Source organism: Pseudopodoces humilis, chromosome 8, assembly GCF_049639895.1.
Source record: "Pseudopodoces humilis isolate 2021_Gansu_Grassland_sample_001 chromosome 8, ASM4963989v1, whole genome shotgun sequence".
NCBI lineage: Eukaryota > Metazoa > Chordata > Aves > Passeriformes > Paridae > Pseudopodoces > Pseudopodoces humilis.
The window spans coordinates 1988331-2012661 of record NC_142207.1 but is presented as its reverse complement, the minus strand read 5'-3'; the positions used below and the strand labels follow the sequence as shown (position 1 = coordinate 2012661).

General features: G+C 44.1%; 1 protein-coding gene across 2 annotated transcripts in view; it reads left to right on the top strand.

The window, feature by feature from the left end:
* Positions 1-7827: 7827 nt before the first annotated feature.
* The window catches only part of EPC2 (enhancer of polycomb 2), a 35329-nt gene continuing 18825 nt past the window's right edge, over positions 7828-24331 (top strand). Inside the window, exons 1-2 of one of the 2 annotated variants that reach the window (XM_014249624.2) lie at positions 7828-8020; positions 21466-21625. In XM_014249624.2, coding sequence (XP_014105099.1) covers positions 7868-8020; positions 21466-21625 — 313 coding nt within the window. In that variant the 5' untranslated portion in view covers positions 7828-7867. The remainder of the gene's footprint in view (positions 8021-21465; positions 21626-24331) is intronic. The other variant, XM_005519588.3, reaches the window with a different exon arrangement.

Sequence of the window (24331 nt, the reverse complement as noted above, 5' to 3'; positions counted from 1 at the left end):
GATTACAAATCCTCACAGCTTTATGGATCATTTTCCTCAAAAGGATTAACCTGTGGCTTCAGGAAAAGCTCACAAAATATCTGTGAGTTTAAAATCAAGAGAATTGTGCAAAGAAATTAATTAACAAGCAGCCACTGAATACTTGGGGGAAAATGGGAATGGATTAATTTGGGCTCCTTGAAAACCTATCCAATTGCACTGGCATTTTTTTTCAATTGAAGAATGAAACTCTGATGCAATTTTCCTATTATATAATGTCACTATTTTCCACTCCTTTATTTCTCCTTTGTTTCCAAGAATGATTAATTAGTGACACAACTCAGGTACCTGCAGAAACATTACCAATGCCAGCCATTCTTTTGTCTTGGAAGATTTTTTTTCCTATACCTGGAATAGCCAGAAGCACCAATGCCTTTTTTTTGTAATCTCATAGGATTATTTAGGATTTCAGGGTTAGAAATTCCCATCACACCTGTGACATTCCCTGATTTTCCTATGGATGTGGGATGGGCTGTTCCACAGAAATGGCCCCACGTGGTTTGGGCACCTCTTCAGTTCTCTTTGAAGCTTTCAGCTGCTCCTGCTCCTCTCTGCATTGGCTCTCCCATAAATCCTGCCTCTTCCCAAGGACCTGGCCTCCTGGAAGCTGGGTGTTTGCAGTGCCCTAAGAACCACAAATATTCCACAACTATTCCAGAATCTTGTAATTAATTTGATTGGAAAAGACCTCTGAGATCACTGAGTCCAACCTATGACTGATCACCACCTTGTCAACTCTCACATCCAGTCTTTCCCTAAGACCTCCAGGGATGGGGACTCCAAACCTCCCTGGGCAGCCCCTTCCAAGGTCCAATCACTCTTTCTGTGAAGAAATTCCTCCTCATGTCCAGCTAAACCTCTCCTGGCACAGCTTAAAATTTTGTCCTCTCATCCTGTCACTCCCTTGAGCAATCCATGATTTTTATTTTCAAGCTTCCAAGACTCACATGTGAAATCTGATTTGAAGGAATCACCATTCCCTCACTTTCACCAGTGCCCTTTCACCCTGTCTGCTCTACCTCATGGCCACAATTCAGTTCTCACTTTTCCCTCGTTTCTTCCTTTTTTGCTTAGTGAAGTTCAGAGGAGTTTCATGAGCAGTTCCTGCTCTGTCCATGCTCTGGTCTGGGACACAAGGAACACACAGTTCCAGGGATGGGGCAGCCACAGCTTCTCTGGGCAATGAGTGCCAGGGCCTCCCCACCCTCACAGGGAACAATTCCTTCCCAATATCCCCCCTAACCCTGCCCTCTGGAAGTCAGAAGCCATTCCCTGTGTCCTGTCACTCCAAGCCTTTGTCCAAAGTCCTTCTCCAGCTTCCAGAACAAACTCACTGCTCCTCCTTCCACCGAGTTTCTTAACAAAAAGCACAAAATAGCTGCATGTGCCAAGGGGCAAAGCTGTCCCCTCTTTTCAGGGAGCATTGTGAAGTGTTTATTCGAGGAGAAATTCCTGAGCTGAGCACGGCTGTTCCTGAGGAAGCAGAAGCTGCAGTAAAGGTGTGACTCTCCTGGAGCAGCTCTTCAGAGTATTTGTGTATTTATGAAGATCTGGTTGTACCTGGAGCAGCAGATCTCAATGAACGGGGATGAATGGCAATTGGAAGTGGAAATACTGCATCAGCTTTGCTGTGACTGATGTCTGCACAGTAAAAGTGTCTTTTTTTACACTATTTTCTTAAAAAACCCTTTGACAAGGAAGTACAGCAAAGTGAAGCTTGAATACATCTTTAAATCTGCATGTTGATTGCATAACTCCCCACGACAGCTCCAAACTTCCTTTTGTTATTACAAATGTGTGCACAGAGCACTGCAAACATTGTCCCCACTCCTCCCTGCCAAGGAAACACTTTCATTTTCCTTTTGACTCTTCTTGCAGCCCAGCAAATATTTCTGTGTTTCTGTGTTTCTTGATGCACAGCAACGTTGCTGAGAGATCCTGGTTTTGCTGTGAAGGCTTTCAGCCCCATTTTGCAGGAAAATGGGGGGAGTACAGGTGACACTGCTCCCAGACAAGTGACAGGGAGCTTCCCTCTGATTTGCAGCACAGTCAGATAAAAGTAAAACCTTCTTTTCTAGGGAAACACCCCCTGACTCCAATTTGCACCAGCAATTTGGGACAGGAGAATTGCTTCCAGGAGCGAGTCCTGGGGTATTTCTGCACAGCAGGAAATGGTTCTCACAATGGTTCTACCCCAGCTGGGGAGATTTTTGGGGTTTTCAGGGTTTTTTTCTGAGTGGAACATCAAATATTCCCACTCCAGTGGGTGCTGCCACTCCAGAGCGGCACAAAGCAATGACATCAACCTCAGAGCAAGGTGGGCAGGGAAAATGTTGCCATTATGAATCAGAAAGAAAAATTGTTATATTCAGGCCATTAATCCAGAAAACAGCAATTGTCAAGGAGGGGGGGTTGTTGGGGTTTTGTAGGTGAGCTTTTAGGTGGGCTTTTTTTAGCTTTAGGGCTTTATTTTTATAAAAGGTACTCCTGGTGTATTTCCTAATTTCTTGCTTGTATGTGGTTGTTTCCAGCCCATGGAATGAGGCTGGAATTAGATGACCTTTAAGGACCCTTCCAACCCAAACCATTCTGGAAATCTGTGATTTTTATGATTTTACAGTTGCCTGAAAAATTATTTTTAAATTTTTAAATTTTATTTTTAGAGAGCACTTCTACCCTTGTGCTGGAATCCAGCAGAACTACAAGCTCTGAGGAGGAAATGGAGCATCTCTTACTTCTGGGACAGAGTTTTCCAGTGTCCCCTTTATAGCAAGTCCTTCATTCTAAAATCTGAATAAAAATAAAATCAGTTTTCAATGCTCCATGAGTCTTACTTTGTTGATATTTTAAGTTGCAGGATGGGGGTTGCTTTAATTTTTTGACACAAGCTGGAGAGCTTCCAGCTCCTCAAAACACACTGATTAAAAAAAAAATAAAATAAAGAATTATCTTGTATTTGCCTTCTGAGGTGTGAGATTTTGGGATAAATTTGCATACATTTGTAAACTTGGTTTTCATGATATTTCTCTGCTATGTTTTTCTAAGTAACAGTTGAGTAAATCTCTCTACTCTTATTTTCCAACGTTAAAGGGCATAAATACCATCCTTATTATGTATTGATTTTAACAATACTGTTTTAGTTTCACTCATAATCATTATTTCCTTCACTGGTCATGGCATTGCAGAGTTAACTTTTTTCCTGGTGGTAAAACCCCAGATTTCTGTGGGTTTGAGCTGCATTCCTGCAGGTGCCCAATGGTTTTATTGATAATTCCAAACCAAATTCCTCTGGTTTCATATCTGCATTATTGTTAACTCACTTGTTGAATTGGGTTGTAAAAGAGCCCAGTCAAGAGTAGATTTATCTTTTGAGTCAGAATCCAAGATTTTATACCACAGGAAGCAGCTGCAGCAGGTTCCTTTAAAGAGCTCCCGATGCCTGTGGTAACCTCCACACACAAAGCACAATTCCCTTTCATTTTAAACCTATTTCTTGACACAAATAGTTTTGATATAAAACTCTCAAATCAGGGTCTTCCTGCTGCTTTTCATCATTGTCCCTTCCTGCTGTAATTTGGGGAATCTGCTATTTTCATAGCTGCCCTTTTATTTCGTTTTTTTTGGCGTTGGGCTTGAGATTTTAACTCCATTTCCAACTTTTATAATTTTCACTCAGAGGTTTAAATCTCCCAGGAAGCTATTCCATACTCGATTTCAGGGTTTGGCTGATAGGTTTGGGTGATCTTCGAGGGGAAGCTCCAGCTGCCAGTTCCCTAAACCCCTGGAATAATTGGAAATAGAAATGGTTGGGAATGATACATTAACTCTGAGCATTAGGCACTAAGCATGCTTGCTGGCTACTTTGATCAAGCTCTTTTTTCCTGACAAAACCCCCTTTGAAATGAATAAGACAGAGGTTCCTTTCACTTCAATCAGAGTTCTCAGACACAGGGAGAAAGAAGGACTTCATAACCTTTAAAAAGACTCCCCTCGTCCATTCATGGATCTCCTGGAAAGCTCAGCACTTTCCCTTGTGCTGGAGTTACTAAGCCAGCTCCTGGATACTTTCAGGCTTCCTTCTAGTGAGGATTTGCTTAAACATGAGATCAAACCCCTCTGTAAAGAGCTGGAATCTGGGATTTACAACAGCAGGAGCAGCGACACCGGGAATATTTGGTGATGTGGATTGTCAGCATCGCTTTCCTACTCGCACCTTCTGAGCCTGGCACGTTGCAGAAGATGATTCTTTGTACACTTCATATTTTGATTATTTGTGTGTATTTTCAGTCAAGCCATCAGCACCCTAAAAATTCCAGTTCTCTTTTAACACCTTGAATGAAGGTTTTGGACACCCAGGACCATGCCTTGGCAGGGGATATTATCACTTCTGGAATCTCTGCTTCTGCACTCTGAGCTTTTTTTTTAACTACTTTTTGTATTTAGAAGGTAACAACAGGGTAAAGAAGCAGTACATGCTCCTCTGCTGGATTGTGTTGCAATAATGTGCACTGAGATAATTATCCATAAATGATGCTCCTGTTTAGAGATTAATGCAGTGAGATAAGGAGTATTAGGGAAAAAAAACCCCACCGAACCAACAAATAAACAGGATAAATCTGCAAAAAAGACCTCCAGAAATATCCCAGGCTTTAGGCAGCTATGGTGAGAACAAGGATTCCTTGTGTTAAATGTCACTATGGAGAAGCAGAACCAAAAGCAAGGACATGATAAAGCCCCGAGCCTATACAGCTCTGACATTTCCACTGATCTATATGTTTAAATAAAATTTGAGGATTTTTAGTCAATCCAGTGTTCAAATGTGCATATTCAATTCCACTATCTCTATGAAGATGAGTCAGAATTCAGCTATTGAACAAATAATTTTGTTTGAAACATTGTTTCATTGATTTGTGCATGAAAAGTAAATCATTTTAACTACAGGTAAGTTACAGCTCATAATTTTTTTACAGCTACAACTCTTCAGAAAACCTATAATATTTTACAAGAGGAAGAGATCAGATTATGTGCTTAAAAGATGGATGGTTCTGGCTTAAAGCTAAACTAATGTAAGCTGAAACTTTAGTTCTGCCCATGTTCAGCTCTATGCAATGTCTTCTTTGACTACATAAAAAACCTCTTCTGTATCCTACAGGGCATCATTTAAAAAAAAAATTGTGTTGCTTGTAGAAATAAAATAATGGGATGAGTTTAGGACTAAGAGCCACCTGGAGGGTAAATATGTTTCATTTTTGTACTTTTTTTTATTTAAGCAGTGAAAAAGAGCAGAACATGCACACAAAGGAAAAAGGTTGTTATTATCTATTGTTCAGCTGTGCTGACTGAAAGGGGGAAAAAGTCTTCCAGCAGCGTGTAAAATGCCTGTTTGTCGCAGAAGCAGAAAGAGGAAAGTCGTGGTGTCTTTTATCTGCTGGAGGAAGAACTTGAGGAGGAACTGCGTGTTCCTCTCACAGGGATGTCACCTGTGCAGCTGGGCCTCAGCACTCCCAGGTGATGGCATCCAGGTGGAAAATGCAGCTCATGCAGGACGGTGTCACAATCACCCTGTGAAATGCCAACCCTCTGCTGCTGCCAATTCCTGAAGCGCTTTAGGGGCACCAAACACGTTTGGGGTGTGGGAAGTTTGGCTGCTTGTAAAAGGGTACTGAATTATAAATTCTAAGATTATCCATACAAATTTTAAATATTTACCTGTTAATTCGAATCTGAGGCAAGGATTGTCTATCTTATGAAATAAAAATACTCTAAGGGAATTATAAATAAGTCCAGTCTATCACAGTTTCGTTCTCTGTCCCTTTCCTCATATTTTTAAAGCTTCATTTGCTCACATGACTGAACACTTACCTGATGCTTTTATAGCATAATATAATTTCCAGATCTCTTTCCAAAGCTAATTTGGGTCTGTGGCTAATGAACACAATGTTCCTGCTGCTTCTTTTTCCCTCCTGTGTATTCCTGTGCTTGTTTCATCTTCCTTCTCTCTCTAGCTGACACAATTCTTTACTCTTCATTTTGTAAATCATGTGCTTGTCACGAACAGCAGTTGTATTTTCTATACAAAACCACGTAAATAAAAAACACAAGTAACTAAAAATAAAAGGCAATTCAGAGACTAGACCTAATTTTTTCTAATTAAAAAAAAAATGGAATTATGTACAGTTGGCACAGTGATCCAAACAGTGAAGTTTGGAGTAAAAGTTTCAGTTTGTCTCAGAAGCTGCCACTGACAACTCCTGTGAGAGCTCTAAGGTGGAGGCGAGAGAAGCAGCTGCTTGGTCTCAGGGTGTCAAAATAAAATGGAAATGAGGAGATATTTGAGGTACTAAGGGTATTTGATGAAGGGTTTTGCAGAATAATGTCAACCTGTGCAGGAAGCTCTGGATGGGCAGAAGACTGAGGCTCAGTCCAGGTGATAATTTGGGATTACTAAATTCCAAGTTGCAGAACATTGTTCGTGATGGAAAGCATGATGAAGGAGTTTAGTAAACTCCTAAAACATGAGGAGTTCCACCTCATCATGAGGAAGAATTTTCCAGGAGGGTGGCAGACTACAGGAACAGGTTCCCAGGGAGAGTGTGGAGTCTCCAGAGTCATTCCAAACCCACCTGCTTTAAGTGACCCTGGTAGCACTGGATGGTCTCCAGAGGTCCCTTCCAACCCTAAATAGTCTGTGATATAAAATAAAATAAAATAAAATAAAATAAAATAAAATAAAATAAAATAAAATAAAATAAAATAAAATAAAATAAAATAAAATAAAATAAAATAAAATAAAATAAAACTGTGCAGGAACAACTTTGTTTCTGACATGTTGGTTTGTGTCAGCCCTCCTGATGTTTTCATGGCTGGAACACTTTAAGCCCACATTGACCAACACGCTGAGGAGACAAACCTGCTGGTCTGTCCACAGAGTGGGGACACTGTGGGGAGACATTATCAGGAGACAGTGGGGGACACTGGGGGCAGAGTGGGGACACTGGGGACATGGTGGGGAGATATTTCAGACACTGCAGGGTACTGTGAAAACACAGCGGGAACATTGTGGAGAACACGGTGTGGATGCTGTAGAGGAAACGGTGGGGACACTGTGGGGGACAAGGCAGGAACAATGTGGGACACTGTGGGGACTTTGTGGGGACACTGTGAGGAGACAGTGGGGACCCAGCCGGGACACTATGGGGATCATAGTGGGGAAACATTGGGAAGACACTATGGGGACAATATAGGGACACTGTGGAGACACCCTGGGGGCACGGCAGGGAGACAGCAGGGGCACTGCGGGGACACAGCGGAGGCACTAAGGGGACATTGTAGGCACACTGCTGGGGCATTGTAGGGACGCTGTGGGCACACAGCGGGCACAACACTGCAGGGACACTGTGGGGACACTTTGGGCACCCGGCAGGGACACTGTGGGCTCACTGTGGGCTCACTCCGACCGCTCGGCGCGCTCCGCTCCCGCCGCCCCCCTCAGGCTCCCTGAGGCTCCCTCAGCCTCCCGCCCTCGGCTGCGCGCGCAGCGCCGCTCCCGCCGCGCGGGCTGCCGGGGGGGCCGAGCGGCTGTGGTTAATGTCCGCCATGTTTGCCATGGCGCAGGGGGCGGACCGAGCGAGCCCGGCGCGGATCTAGGGCTGCGGGGCGTGCGCTGCGGGCTACGGGCGGCCCCGCCGGGAACTGCGCCGGGGCGGCGGGACCCTCCATGGTGGCGCGGGCGCGGCGCGGGAGCGGCTGGGAGGCGGCGGCGAGGCCGCACTGAGGGCCCCCCCCCCCCGCCCGCCCGGCCCCGGGGTGTTATTGTGAGGGGGAGACAATGAGCAAACTCTCCTTCCGCGCCCGGGCGCTAGACGCCGCCAAACCGCTGCCCATCTACCGCGGCAAGGACATGCCCGACCTCAACGACTGCGTCTCCATCAACCGGGCCGTGCCGCAGATGCCCACGGGGATGGAGAAGGAGGAAGAATCGGTAAGGGAGCGCGGCGCAGGGGGGGCACCATTGTTTACAGGCACCCCCCGCACGGGGAACCGGCCGCCGGTATTCACCAAGCGCGCTACGCTCGCTCCGCCGCGGGGCGCGCGGGGCGCTGCGCAAACGGCGCAGCGTAAGCCGCGGTCCGGCGCCGCGAGCGGGCCCTGCCGCTGTCCGCCATCTTCTGCTGCGCGTCCCGGGCGCGGGTGAGCGGGGGGGGCTCGGCGTGAGGGCGGCGGGGCGGGCCGGCGGCAGCGCGGAGCGGAGCGGGGTGCCGGAGCAGCCGAGCGCGGTGCCAGAGCGGCGGGGCGCGGCGCTGGCCCGGCGGAGCGGGGCGGGCTGCCGGACAGGCTTCGGGGTGCCAGAGCGGTGGAGCGTGCTCGGGGTGTCAGTTCGGATTGTCACTTCGGGGTGCCGGAGCCTACTCGGGATGTCCGAGCGGCACAGCGGCTTTGGTGTGCCGGCTCGCTGTGCCGGAGCGGCGGAGTATCGGAGCCGGGATGCCGGAGCGGCGGCTCGGGGATGCCGGAGCGGGCTCGGGCTGTGCCGGTGCGGGGTGCACGGGATGCCGGAGCAGCTGGGGATGCCGGGGTGCTGCAGCGGGCTCGGGATGCCGGCCCGGTGGAGCGGCTCGGGGTGCTCGGCGCGTTGTGGACTAAAGCTGATACTACTCCTGCCAAGCCTGTTGTGAGTGGCTGTCAAGTCGCTCGGGCTGGAGCTGGGGAGGCGGTGGCGGCGTGAAAGCGCTGGGTGCAGCGTGCTGTGCTGTGCCACTCCACAGGGAACGAGCGGCTCCGGGCCAGCTTCTCCCTTCTCCTCCGGCCGGGTGTCCCCGAGCCCGGCGGCAGCTCCGTGTCGCGGTTTGGGGCGCTGTCAGTCCCTGCGCTTGGTAGAGACACTGTGCACATGTGGGGCTGAGGGCACAGCCCAGCACACACACACAAACACACACACACTGTGCACATGTGGGGCTGAGGGCACAGCCCAGCACACACACACAAACACACACACACGGTGCACATGTGGGGCTGCAGGGCTGCACAGCAGCTTTGGCTCCCCGTGTGGGACAGCGTTTCTGTCCCCGTGTGGGACAGTGACTGTTCCTTCAGCCATCCCTGGTGCTGCTCGGAGTTATTTAACACCGATGGTTTGTGCTGCTGCTTGATGTGCATCGCATGGCCGAGGCGTCAGCTGAACGCGTTGTGTGAAGCGTTGGAGCTTTAATGTTATTTCCAAATCAACCAGCCAGTGTTCAGCGTGGATGTGTGATGTGTGTTCTGCTCGCGGTGTTAAAGGATGGAAAAGCTTTTGTGCGCTGAGGTAAATACGTGTTTCTGGGGGTTTTGGTGAGCAGTGGGATAGCTTTGAAAACGCTTGCCTGCAGTTCTGGTGTCCTCCAAACGTACTGCTTTGTCTTGCCGATCTTCAAACACTTTTCTGTAAGAGTAAGGTTTATTTTGTGCTCCTGGGAGTTGTGTAAGCTCAGACAGAGGCTGTCGCCTGATGTGTCTGTACTTGCAGAGCCGATAGTAAATGCACCCTCCAGAATTTCCTCAATGAATCCGTGTCTCCGCCTCAGCCAAACCTCTGTGCCTGTGGATTGGCTTTTCCGAGGTTACAGCTGTCAAAGGAGGCTCCGTGCTTTCCTCACTGCTTTTTTCTCACCTGACTGTTGGTATTAAAAGGAATCCTCTGTCTTATCATGGTGGGGTTTTATTTTTTAATTTACTGTGTCTAATACAGTGGGATCAAAACTTCAGGAACTCCCCAAGAATAACTCTGCTAAAAGCTGGGATTGTAGTTAAAAGGAACAACATTGGGGTACTAATGAAGCAATTTTGGAGACTAATTTGGTTTTCTCAGCCTCTAAAGTCTATCTTGCAGTGCTGTGTTTGCATTTAATATTTAAACTAATTATTAAAAATTGCTGTTATTGTCATAAATCATGTTTAAAATAAAGTTGTTAATGGAAAATTGCTGTAATAGTTCGAGCAAACAAGCTGCTTATGGGCTGCTTAAATGATTGAGAAGATTAGATTTATACTTCAATAAAACTACTTTAGTGTTGTCCTAAAAAGTTGTTTTTCTGAGAGAGTGAGGTTTGTTTTCTCTGCGCTGACATGTGGCTCTGTTTGATATATTATGTAATAGTCTCAAAATGAAATGACTGAAGCAGTATATAAACATTGTGCGAGATGCATCAGCCAGGCAAGATTATAAACTGCTATTCTTAGATTATTCAGATCATTACCATGTGGTGATGGTTTCATTCATGGCTTGTCCTTCTCCCAGTGTAGCACAGATAATTCTTAATTGTACTTTTTTTTTTAATGATATGAAAAGGAATGTCTGTTGTGGATGACAGTAGTTAAATATTTGAGAAATACCTGAACAGCTTTAATTGATAGCAAATACTGCCATGATCGATTTGATGTATTTTAAAAGGGACTTTTTGGAGGGAGAGAGAAATCTCTGCACACTCATTCTGCCACCTCAATTTCTAGGGTGTCTCAAGGCCTTTTTTCCCCGAGTGAAAGTTGTTTAAAGCCTCAGGGTGGCTGCTGTTTTCCATTTGCTGTTCAGAGCCACAAACCTCATGTTCCTCTGGCCCTGGGATGCCGCTCTTCTCCGGTGCCACCCTCTGAGACTGTCATGGGGTCAGACAGCACCTTCCGGGATATATTCCACTGGAAATCATCATTATTTACAGATTTGCAGGATTTAAAACGCTTGAGTGGCATGTCTGCCCTGTTCTTTATAACCCAGCCTCGCTGGTGCAGACATGTGGTTTAATTAGTTGGTGATTGATCTTTTGTACATACAGAAGTACAGATTTTGGTCCATTTATTTTTGATGAATATTCTGGAACTGTTTCTGTATGAGTATCTCAGAGATTTATATCCACTCGCAGCGTTTCACAAATCAGCAGCTCATTTCTCTCACTTGGAGATTCCAGCTGTGAAAGAATTAGGTTTCTCTTCTGTAGCATGTTTATGTTACAAATGTTTATAATTTACTCTAAATTAACCTGAGGAAGCAAATTGTGTGGGTTTGTTTTTAAACTCACGTGAGAGAGCGATGGCTGGAGCAGAAGCAGGAAGGTGTCCTTTTGGGAATTCAGAAATTGAGCAGGGACACTAGGGCTTTTTTTCCTGATGAGTAAGACTTTTATTTACTAATGCTAATGAATTGTTTTGACTGGAAAGGGAGCAAGTTGCAGAGCAGATAAGCCCTGGATTTGTTTCTTATCACATTAGTGTGTTTTTATTTGAATACCTATAATTGGAGATTGCCGAGTTGCACGTTGTGAGGTGAAATCCTGTTTGATAATGAGGGACATTCACACGGAAGGCTCTGAGAAGTCAATTTACCTGAGGTGTGAGGAAGCTGAAAATGTGGTGGTAATGGGTGATCCCGGGATTGCCTGGCCAGAGCTGTCTGAGCCTTCATCTCAATCCTTGTTTGAACATCCATTCATTTCCACTTCAGCTTGGCACGGCATCACAGGCCTGAGGCTAGAGAGGAAAAGGCAGGAATGGCAACTTAAGGACGTGGTTTGACGCTGCAGAAATGCTGACACCGTACCCGTGGGAAGGGACTTTCCTTCCCAGCTCTGCAGGGATCACCTCGGGATGAGCCTTCTCTAATCATTAAATACAGCGTTCAGTTCTGATTATTTCGGATGGAAGTAGTTAACTTGAATTTTTTTGCTTGGTTCATTCAGTTCCTTTTGTAATGCTGGAACTTGAAGTGCTCATCATCGGGCTTCGAGGTATCCTGGAGCTGGTGATGCTCCTGAAGTAACTTTTTCATTCTCCTTTCAAAGCAGGAAGCTTTTAGCTTTGCACAAGTCCTGGTTTTCCTTTTAAATTGTATCAGCAAAAATATCCATAAAGAATATTTCTCTCTGATACAGAGAACTGGGAGAGTATCAAATGTGTGAGGATTCACATAAGCTTCTGATCAGAAGTGCTGGTGCTGTCTGATGCGCTTAGGTCTGAGTTTAAAAACACAAATACACATAAATCACTTCCCACATGGACAGAGTCTTCTCTTAACTGTGTGTTTGTGTGTGGGCTGTGCATTCATAACCTGTGGTTGAACCCTCAAAGTTCCTTACAAACAAGTGGCTTTGTAGAACAAAGAGACACGGACAGCAGTGAGTAAAGCAGCAGGTCAACAGAGGATAACTTCAGCTCCAACCATGCAAATATTCTGGAAAACAGAAATCCCTCAGAAAGACTGCATGGGAATCTATGTGAGAAGCTCCAAGGATTCTATTTCCATGCAAAACCAGGTGAAATCAAGACAGCACACTTGCTTTGGAAAGGAATTGGGTTTGTTTGACTAAAATCAACTGGGTTTTCTGCTGGGGAAATACAATTCCCAGTGTAAGTTATTCCTCAGTTAGAGTTAAGCACCTGTATTTATTTACTTACTTGGGGAGTGCTTGGAGACTGCTGAGATTACTGAAGTATGTTTGGCATTAGGCAGCGAAATGCTGGGTTGTGATTTTTATTCACAGAATCCTGAGCTTCAGTTTTGTTTGAGATCTTTCCCTGCCTTGATCTCCTGTACTTTTCTCCCTCTCTCCGAGTCCCATTGCCTCCTACAGTGATGTCCCTCCCAAGTGCACCTTTCAATTCAATTTTTATTTCAGTTTTCAGCTCTGATCCTTTATTCTTGCTGTGCCATTACCTGCAGAATCTCTGGTCCCTGTTTAATGTCCCGTTTGATAACTGTGAATCAGAATTAACCCCGAGCAGCTGAGCACTGGGGAGCTCTCAAAACCGAGGAGCTTCCCGTTTAATTTGTTGTGGCTGAAGTTAAACACGACCAAGGTTTGCTCTGAAGTCTCCACCTCGCGAGCAGTTTATTAGGGCTTATCACATTAACACCTATCAGCAAACCTGTCCCAAGTGCTTGGGTTATCAGTTTAGCCCGGGACAAATGTCATTGATCTCCGAGTGTGCTTTTAAGATAGAGCTGAGTAACCGAGCTGCAGGTAGATGGGACATGGTGCTTCTTGTGGTGTTGATGAGAGGTGGTGACAGCCACCGTGGGACAGCGGATCATCCTTCCTTTCACCGGGAGCACGTGGGGATAGAGATGGGAATGGAGAAGCGGTGTCATCTCGAGGTTAGATGGGTTCAGCCCTATCTTAACACCGCGCGGGTAATTTAGATAAAGCTGCATTTTTGCTGCAGGCCAGAGGCTGCTCGGGGTCAGCGCTGGCAGAGCTGCCCGGGCTGGTTTGGGTGCCCGTGGCCCTGGAGCACAATGGGAGCTGCCGGGCTGTTAATTGAGAGTCACACCTCGGGTCATTATGCAGGAACTTTCCCTGGTGGGAAGGGTTCCTCGGCAGGAGGTGTAATTCCATGACAAAAGCTTAGGAGAGCGCTTGGGAATCGGCCTCGCTGAGCTGAATGGCTCAGCTCTGGGACGTCTCAAATGCAGGGAGCAGTCTTTCCTTTTCCTTCAATTTAAGGAAGCCTTGGAAAGAAAATAGCTTGGGCTTCCTTGGATTTACAAAGTGCCAGATTTCACAGTGCTCCTGCTTGGCAAAACTGAGCAGGAAGCAGCTAGGTGCCATTTCTCTTCTGACTGAAACCGGTTGCAATGTCCTGCTTGAACAATTTGGATCAACAGACATTAAATCTGCTTATAGTAACCACTGTTTTAATTATTTTTCATAAGAAAGATCATTTTGATTGGTGCTAGGTGTTCAAAAGGTTATTTGTAATTTATTTTGCCAACAAGGCTAATAAATAATGCCTTGTTTATGCCATAGCATATTTATCATTCTAACACTTCAACGTTTGGAAAGGTAAATAACTGATTTAATATTTACATGAACCTTGAGTGTCCTAAAAGCCAGTGGTGGTGAAGATCAATTGTAGAACTGAAGTTTCTATAACTAGTAGAGAAGAATGGAATTAGAACTGAATTCCTGTATAAAAAAGGGTGTAAGAAGTAGGAAAAATAATTTTGGGTGACTAAAAGTTGTATCAGTATAGACTGTGATAATTTTGAAAGCAATGTTGACTAGTTCCAAGTCAAAGTAATAAAGTATTTGAGAATATGCTGTTTAAAAGCTTTGATTTTTGATCCATTTTGCAAATTCCTACTTGTTAATGTGTAATAACCACAGTGTAGTGGAGCTGAAGGTGTTGGATTAAACTGTTCTCCCTATCCATGGCAGATGAAGTGCTGCAAATGTAGGGGAGCAGAAATCTGCAGAAAAAAAAACCCAACAAAACCAGAATTCTTAATTTCCCCGATTTCCTTTGTGCAATTCTAATTGTGATTAATACATTTGCACCTTGGTCTCTCAAGTTTGGGTGCTCAGCACCTCCCCATTGGCAGAATTGTTCTCTGTGAGATGTTTTTGTGTCATCTTCAGTTGAAGATTGCTCAGCTTCACTTGTGAGACTCTCCCCCATCAGTGAGATGCCATTTTCCCATCAGTTTTCCATCTCAGTAAACTCTCTGCTCCTGTCCCCTGGGACACACAAAGTGGTTCATCCTCGGATCAGTTCTCAGCCAGCAGAAACACTTCCTCCCCCCTTTCCTCTGGTTGTTTTCTGTTGTTTACATTGGAATTTATAATTTGTTTTTCTCAGCTTTGTGCCATTTCTCTGGCTGCAGCTCACACTTGGGGGATCTTAGACCAGTCTGTGTTGCATAAAACAAACTGCTTCTACTTTGAAGCATCCCAGTGATGTTGGATTCCCCGTGCCAGACTTGGATGTAAACAAACCACTCACTGCAGTGGTATCCAGAGATAGGATAATTAAGGGAAACACTGATACTACAGCAAGTCGGAAAAATAATAATTTCTGTTTCTTGAGTTAAAGGTATTCAGTTTAAAATGGAATTTTTTGGTTAATTTTTAATGATTTTGATTTCTGTCAATTACTGTGCATGTGTTTAAATTTATCTAACCTTTTTCTCAGTTGTCCAAACTGTAGAACCAATTTCAGACAATGTTTTTTATTACAAAATGAGGGATTTCTGTTTGCTCCATTAGGTCTCCAGCACTCCAGGTAGCATCACTTCGGCGATGAAAACACCATTTGTTTCAAAACTCTCTAAAATACAAATTCCCCTCTGCAAGTGTGTTCAGTTAAACAGAAACTCTGGATATTAATGCTGGGATGAAAATGTTCCCCACAGGCTGAGGTTAAATGCAGAGTGCAGAGGAGAGGTGCAGTGATCTCCTTCAGCTCCTGCTGGAGAATTTCCAGCTCTCGCTCCTCCCTGCTGCAAGGAGCAGCTCTGTGACTCACGGTCACATGGAGGTGTTGGTGTGTGCAGCCAGCATCAAACACAATTTGGGATCCCTGGATTATACTGGGTTTAATAAAGGGCAGAGCTCCTTCTTAGGGTGTCTCAGCCTTGAAAAATGCATTGTGGGGTTCATGACATGAAAAATGAGACAATATTTCTCTAGGTCAGGGCCTTGCCATCTTGCTTTGACTGGGATAATCAGGATTTCTAATGGAATCATTTTTTACCTTGTGAGTGATACCAGTGTATCCCAAGCAGATCTTTGGACTACATGTTACAGTATTTGTAACAATATTCTCCTAAAGCTTTTTTTGGGAAAAAAAAAATCGTACTCTTCAGTAAACAGAAATTTCTCATCTAGTACCGCAAACAGCTTTTCCAAAAAGTTGTTGTTTTTTTTAATAATTCAATTTAATGTTTATAACCATATTTATTTATTTATTGTTATAACAATAATTTGATTTTTAATTGTTAGCTTATATTCATGTTTTGGTAGACTGGGAACTTGTGTAAATGATTGTAGCTTTAAAATACAGAGTTTTAGTTGCTGTGGGATTTCTGACATTTCATAGAAAGTGACAGTTGTGTGTCCATATGTTCATAAATAGTGAATAATCATTATTTACAGGGATGAGAGATTGCTCATGCTCTCAGACATTGCTGCTGTTGCACTTGGGGTGATATTTGGGATATCTCACAGTTGTTTCATGTCCAATTTGACATGAATTGGTTGAAAATGGTTGTGGTCTGTGCTCATTTCACTGTCCCTGTCCCTTTATCAGGGTCTGTGGACTGATTGCCACTCTTATTTCCTCAAGTGCTTCACTTGGCTTTAGGCCCCCCAGAGGGGGAAGAAAGACATTCCTGGGCCTTGTTTTGGTACAAACTGGATTTTTCCTCATTCAGGTTGACATCTGCTCTCCTCTGGAGACATCTTCACCTGGACAAGACGTGTCACCCAGGAGTGTTGGGGGCCCTTCCCTTGGGTTGTTCCAACATCAGCATTCCAGAGATACGTTCAGGGGATGGGCTTCCCGGGATTTGGATTTAAATTAGTCCCAGATTGGCTTGGCTTGGGTGCTGCTTTGGGAAGTTGCACTTTAACAACTGGGAAAGGGAAGAAAGTGATGGAAAAGTCAGGGAATCCCAGACTGGGTTGGGTTGGAAGGGACTTAAATCCCAACCAGTGCCACCCCTGCCATGGCAGGGACACCTCCCACTGTCCCAGGCTGCTCCCAGCCCTGTCCCACCTGGCCTTGGGCACTCCCAGAGATCCAGGGGCAGCCACAGCTTCTCTGGGCAGCTGTGCCAGGGACTCTCCACCCTCTCAGGGAAGGATTTCACCCATTCCGGGGACCTGTGTGAATTTTAAGGATGGAGCAGCCCAATTTGATTCACTTCCCCTGCCTTCTCTCCCTGAGTCAGTAAGAGCAGCCAACCTTCAGTACATTTTTTTGGCTGTAGTCACAATTCACCAGTCTGGAAGGCAAGTGTGGGGCAGGTGGTTCTTGTGATTATTTTTATTTATTTTTTTTTAAGAAAGGGTGGGGATATCATGTTGGGAAAAATTTGATATGGCCAAAAGTGAAACTGAGAAATAGTTCCATGAGCCCTTTCCACTTGTGTATCTTCTCTTTCTTGTGGGTTTTCTCCAGCTTCCTTCCACTGAGTGTTGAAAACTCCTTAGGGAAGCTGAGTGGAATTGTCCTTGAAAGCCTTAGTTTGAGTGTGTTGGTTTTCACTCAATATTTGGATTTTTATGGTTTTCTCAGTGCCCTGCATTACTTGATAATTAATCCACTGTTTTAAGGGGACACCTTGTGCAAGAGGAAACAGCTCCGATTCCTGACTAGATTAAGTATCAAATCAGTAGAAAAATGCGTATTATCATCTTTGCTAATCACTGAAACGCGTGTTTTCCAAAATAAATCCAGAGTGAAGCCATGGGTTTCAGCTCTCAAGGGTGGGAATTCTTGTGGAGCACACACTGATTTCCTGCTCTGTATGTGACTCCTTATTTCACTTGTCCTCTTTCCACCTCAGAGCAGAGGGAGAGGGAAGAAAGGGAAACAGGTCTGTAGGATTGAAAGGGTTAACTGCACAAGAGAACAAAAGCTGGTGCTTGAGTTTACACTTCTGCTCTTGGGAATCTTCTCTAAAAAAAGTGTCTGTGTGCAGAGAGGGAGGAGATGGGGCTGAGGCTTTCCAAGACAGGGAGGCTTCTGACCAAATTAGCTTTTGAGCTTCCTGACACTTTTTTTCAGGAAGTGCTGTCAAGAGGTGTTACTCACTGTGCTTGAGACTTTGCAAGATGAGTCTGCACATTTCCAACTATACTTCTGTACTTTTAGCTTCTGAATCTCACTATTAAAGATAAAAAAGTATTTTTTTTTAATTTCCCAATTGGAATATAACGTTTAACAAGTGAAGTATTTAGACTTCAGTACATTTTAATTGTTTTCTTTGCTTTAATTCTGTTCTTGATGCAGGTGGATTGGAAGGCTGACTTGAGGTTGGCCTAGAAATAACTTATTTTGAGTTGGAAAAACTGTTGATAAATTTACTTTTCTGTTCCATCATACTTGTATGGAGGGCTGTGAGGTTAAAGCAGTGAAACAACCTAAAGAGAAGTAACTTTGCTAATTTGGTATAGTTTTAAGGAATGAAGATGGGAGCAGGTAAATTGAATCCTAAAGCTTTGTTGTCTAGAGATTTGCACCCAATATGGAATTGCTCACTGGAGTTTGATATTTAAGGTGAACATTTCAGTGTCAAGATGGTGTTCAGCCATGAGCATCTCCAACCATGCTCAACCAAAAAACTTGCAGTTATATAAAGTTTGATAAACTCTGTTTCTTAGAGATTACTTGAGGGGTGGCAACAAGAGACTTAAAGGTTAAGAAAAACCCAACCTGGTCTGTAGGTGCTCTGGTTTGTGGGATAAAAGGAATTAGGAGCAGTGAGGGGCTGGAATGAGATGGTTTGGGTTGAAATCATTCTGTGATTGCATGATATTGGTGAAAAATATGTAAAAAGTACCATTTAGTATTATCAGTGCTTGCCTTAAAACTTAACAAAAATAACTTCAGGATAATAGGATCAATACCTGTTGATTTATTACTGTTGTTGGACTCTGTTTTTGAGTGAAGAAACTCCCAGACAGAAAGTGGAGGGAGAACATGAGATCTGTGGGATTTCAGGGATGGAGGGAATGGCAGTGAAGGTACCTTGCTCTCAGCTGGGCTTGGAGTCTGGCTCTGAGTGTCTGCAACCAAAACTAAGTATTTTACATACCAGGCTTGTAGGGATAGTTGGGTGTTTTTCCCTCCTGAGGAAAAATGGAAGGAAGGATTGTGGTGTCTCAGAAGGGAGCAGTCCAGAGAGCAATTCTGGTTTAATGTGTAAATGTACCAGGATTGCAGGAATTTTTGGGTTATTTTCCCTCCTGAATTAAAATGGAAGGAAGGATTGTGGTGTCTCAGAAGGGGTTCAGAGCACAGTTCTGGTTTAATGTGTAAATGTGCTCAGGCAGCAGTGTTGCACACACTAAACATTTACATCTCTCCAATGCTGTTGGTTGAAGAAATAACCCTGTCTAAGCTGTGTTTGTTTGAAATTTTGTCTTCATACTGGAGAGAAAGGTCTGGATGTGCTTTTTAAGGAATTAATGGGTAATCACTCTTTGTCAGGGGCTCCTTTTTATTCCCATGGCAGCATGTTCTGTTTGCTGTCATCACTGCTTCTCTAATGCTCTGTTATTTTGTGTAAGACCTTTGGATCTGCCCTACTGCAGAACGAAGTTTGAGCTTAAAAAATACTGTGTGTCTTTCAAAACCATAAGAAAAAACTGAAAACTAGACCAAAAGTTGTACTGGTTATAAATTGATCTGTAAAGCACTTCAGGTTTAATAAATCCATTTAATTAGCCCAGCTTTCATATAAAAAACTTCAGAGTTTGTTTAAAGAGAATTGTTTCAGGAGTTAAAGTTTAAAGTTTCCTGCACTTGATGCTGAGCAGAAAGATTTGAGGTTTTTGTTCCTAATTTTAAAATTTACTTACTTTATCTGTCTATTTTGGAGCTCTGCTGTTTGAGGTGTGACAGCAGCACTGCTGAAAGCTGAAATCTCTGTTTGAAAGCTGTGTTCTGCTCGAAGGCTTTTTATAGTGAAATGAGTACTAACACCTATTGTCAGCCTTCCTTGGGAACTCTGTGTGTGCTTACTACAGTGTTAAAACAGCTGAGGACCTGAATTACTCATCTCAATTACTCTTTCATGGGCTGCAGAAGCAAAAGGTGTTCTGAATTTGGGACAGATCAAGCCCTTCCTTACAGCAGTGGTGTGCTGTGGACTGTTGGTACACAGCTCCAGGGACAGCAGTTGAAAGCAGCCCAGTAATGAAACCATTTTTGTGTAGTTGAATTACTCAGCACTGCCAAGCTCTCCAAGACACGTTTTAATGGTGGAGTGACAGATTTACTCAGTGTGGAGTAACTCAGGCAGATCACAGCAGCTATTGGATTGCATGCTTGTCTTAATTCTAATAGCACTCACTTGGGAGCCTGATTGATTTAATGTTGCTTCATCTTCTTTAGGAGATTCCCAGAGCTGCTCTGATTGTGCAGGAGCTGCATTAATTGCATTTCTGTGAATCTTAACGTTTAAAAGGGGATCATTTATTAAATATCATTTACATATTTTAAAAAGGTTTTCTTTTCACTCCCCCTTTTTTAAAATACTATTCTGTAGAATTAAAGAGGAAGAACTCTTGTTCTTGAGAGAATTTCCAAGTGGGTAGCAGAGTGTGTGAGTGCCAGACTGCCGTGTGTGCCAGGCTGCAGTGCCAGCCAGGCGCTGGAATTGGCACCTTCCCATTCCTGGTGTTGATCCTGGCCCCTTGGGAGTGTTAACCGTGGGGAGGGGCACCCTAAGAAAGCCAAAGGGAGGAGCACAGAGCCGCAAACCCTTTGTGTGTGTGTGTGTGTTTCTTCCTGCTCTACCAAGTGCTTTTCTCAGCAGTTGGGTGTGTGGGAATGGCTGAGAGAAAACCTGCAGCCCCTGGAACAGGCAAAGTAAGGTCCCATGGATCTGTGACAGCACTGAGTTTGGGTTTCCAGCTGATATTCTGCACACCTTCCCCACTCCCCAAATCTGGGAAACTTTGGGGAAGAACAGCAGAAGCAGAATGAAACCTTCACTCTTGGTTCCACCAGCGGTTCATCTGCTGGGAGTCTACGCTTTGCTTGGTTTATATTGGATTAGGAGAACTTGGTACTTTACTTTTCCCAATGGCTGTGTGGATCTGAGATCCTGTCCTGCTGAGGAATGTCACTCCCCTGGACAAACAGGAGGCAGAGTAACCTTGGTGTCTTAGCCTGAGACATTTTTCTAGTGGATTAAATTTTAACATGCAATGCCTTTCAAGAGGGAAGTTACAGCTTAGCTCTGACTTGGAACAGTAGATGGTTGTCACTGAGTTAACTAATAAATTAACTAATAAAATTATGTGGGGAAAAAAAAAATCTTTGTGAGCTGCTACATTTGTTGTGATCTCTATTTCACCTGAAGTGATTCTGTGGAATTTGTGACTTTTGTCCCATAAGAATAAAATTAAGTGATACCTGTTTGGGGAGTCCTTGCTTTTCAGGTGTTATTCTGTGAGAACTCTTCTTCCTGTTGCTCTTAACTTGCTAAACTTCTAAAAGCAGGCCAGTAAGGATTGCTGGGAAGACAGGAATGATGAAATTTGCTATTCTTTTGACTTAAAAGGCCTGATCTTGCATACATTTTCTTTCTGACAGGTTTGGGTGGGTTTGGCTTTCCCCAGCCCTAATTTTCTGCTGAGGTTATTTTGTGAAGTTTGAATGTTTGTCTTTTTCCCAGTCTGGTGGAAGGTGTGGGCTGTGTCTGAACAAAGGATTCTCTTCATCTGTTTGTAGTTCATTCACTGCAGTTTTAAGATTGCCATCAGTTAGGAACCCTAAAAAGTTGGAGACACACATCCTAAGAAGAAGCATCCTGCTGGCCTCTAAAACCCAGCAAAGCCTCCACTCTGTTACCCTGTAGGAAAACAGTGGGAGAAAAGGCTGACTGTCTTTATATGCACTTTGTACACTGATACCTAAATCAACTCTCCCATTTTCCCCTTGCAGGAACATCATTTGCAACGGGCCATCTCAGCACAGCAAGTTTTCAGAGAAAAGAAGGAGAGCATGGTTATCCCAGTCCCTGAAGCAGAGAGCAATGTCAACTACTACAATCGTTTGTACAAAGGAGAGTTCAAGCAACCAAAGCAGTTCATTCACATCCAACGTGAGTTAAAAACATTGGGAGTGTTGTGGGTTGTGGTGTCTGTCCAACTCTTTATTTAACCTGAGGAACCTCTGTCTTGAGGTCAGAGTTGCTGCAGTGGTCAGGAAGTGGGAGGACTCAGAAATCCATTTATATATGTAAATTCCAGCATCTTCTCAAGTTCTGGAAGAACTGACAGTTGCTGGTGAAGGTGGGCATTTTGCTGCAGGGTTTGTTTCTGGCTCTGTGCTGATGCTCTGTCCATGTGCAGCAGCTGCTGAGCCTCATCCTGGCTCTTGGCTTTCCAATATTCTTGATCTAGCCTCACTTCTTGTGTATTTTTTCCTTCCTAGTCCTTAGAAGGAGTAACTGAAGCTGCCTGGCTGCCTCCTGGTTGCTTATACTGATGTAGGGAGCAGGAGAGAGGTTGTCTTGCTCACCTGTTAGCTCCTAAGTTCTCTGTAAGTGCAGATCCATAAACCAGAAGAGTTTTTGTGATGGAATCAGCCTTTGTCCTGCTGCTCAGAATAGAATTCTGACAGAGCAGGGCAGCTGTGCTGCCACTGGGGTTCAGGCTGTTCTGGGTAACAATCACTTCTCTCTGAGTTTGGCTAAAACTGAAGAATTCTGTTTCAGCAGAGAGCTCTGAGTTTATTCTATAGATAAAATATTCTGCATGAGTTTAGCTTATGTATTACAAGATATCATTAATGTAAGCTTGTGGGCTGTGAATTAATTTTCCCACTTCTTTTGGTTGATGTTCTGTTGACAAGTGGCACTTTCACAGTTCAGTTGTTCCTTGGCACACAGTTCATGTTTGTCCTTTGCAGGATGTGGTTCAGGGGGTTATTTGGTCACTTGGATTCCTCCCAGGACTTACCTTTATAGCAAAACCTTTGGTTCAATTATTGCATCATTTCTCACCAGTGTGGTGAAGTTGGTCCAGTTTTTTTCCATTTGTTTACAAAATGGGAGATTTTGGAAATAATCAGGGTCCTCTGTGGTGCAAGAACATAGAGGTGATGAGGGAAAAATCAACTAAAAGGAATTGTTTCTTTCCTTAATAGAAGAAACAAATTTGGAAACAAGGCAGTCTGAATGAACTGAAACCAAGCTGCTGATGGAGGAGTGTATTTTATTCTGTTCTTTGTTGGACACTGCCAGAAACACTGTGAATACTGTTAATAAACATGTCTAAAAATGTTAAATATATTATGCCAAAATTTTCTTTGTCTTGTTGAGCCTCACAGTCTTTCTGGACAGAATTACAGAAGGTATTTGAGCTGAAGATAAATACCAGATACTGCTCCAAGATAATTTTTCCCACATATTCTGGATGGAGTAGGTGTGACAAAAGGCAGCTTTATGCTACATAAGCTGCTTAGAAATTCTCTTTCAATGCTTAAAGCACAAACAGCAACAATACTTTGACCAGGGAAGTTATGTAAACTGATGGAGAATGCCAGGAGGACACATACTATAAGCCATACTTACTGGTGGTTATTTCTGGCAAATTATGTTTTACTGAGATTCTGGTAGCCTGAAATTTTAATAATTTTTACATTAATTTATTTAGATCACTGGTTCCAAGCAGAGAAAAGTTAATTTCTTTGTAAAGCCTGGAATTTGTGAATAAACAAGGCTCCAGGTGTTACTCAACCTCAGTGGCACCAACACAGGTGATGTGGAGCTGAATGCAAAGAAAAAAACTTGAACTATTCTAATTATTCCACCATGCTGCATAATTTCCCAAAAATATTTGTAGCTTTAATAACATGGAAATGCATTTTAAATTATTGATAATTAGCAAAGAGATGAAGTTGGTGAACTTGGACCTAAATTAGAGCTTAGGGGATGGAAGACAAGTGTCCCCTCACAGGAACGATGGAACAGTGTTCATTAAGTGGAGAATGGACTCCAGGAATCGTTAAAAGGAACTTTTTGGCCGAAAGTTTCTTTCATTTTTTGGTTGGGTGACCCTCCGTATTTATCAGTTTGCTGCCTTGACTCAGGCCTGGTTGTTGCTGTTGGCACAAAAGGGTGACAGGGCTGTGGTTTGCTGGGGAGGGAAGGCACTGGAAGCACTGGGTTCAGTGGGAACTCCTGCCTGTGGCAGCTTCAATGAGTGTGGAACCACAGCCTTTATTTAGTTAACTAAATTAACTCATTTCATTTAGCTTAGTTAAACCCAGTTCAGTGTAACTTCCCTGAGAAACAAATTGCATTTGTGTGAATTGGTATAAACCCAGTTCCTAGGGGAGCTCAAGTGAACAAGAAGGCAAATCCTTCTGGCAGGTACTGCTGGGGGTGGGTGGAGTGGCAGAGGGTGGGAGCTGGGATGTTGTGTCTGCAGCAGCAAACCAGAGAGTCCTGAGCATTCCTGGAGAAACTTTCCAGGTGGGATCACTGGGGCCTGTCTGACAGTGCCCTGTAGTAATGCAGATGTTCTGGAAGAGAAAGACTGGATTTATCCTGAGTCAGAAGAATGTCCCAGGATTTAGCAGGAGCTGTCCCTGTGGACTGGAACATGGGGCTGGTTCTCCAGCAGCTCACCCAGCTGCCGTGGCAGAGGCAGGAACAGGGAGTGATGGATGATTCCATCCATGGCACATAAACACCTGGGTCTTGTGATGGCTTTGGATGCCAGAGAGCTGCCACCAGGCCAGCTCCAGGGTGAAAAATGGCCTTTTCTAGAACAATTTCAGTTCCTCAGTGCTTGGGGAAAGA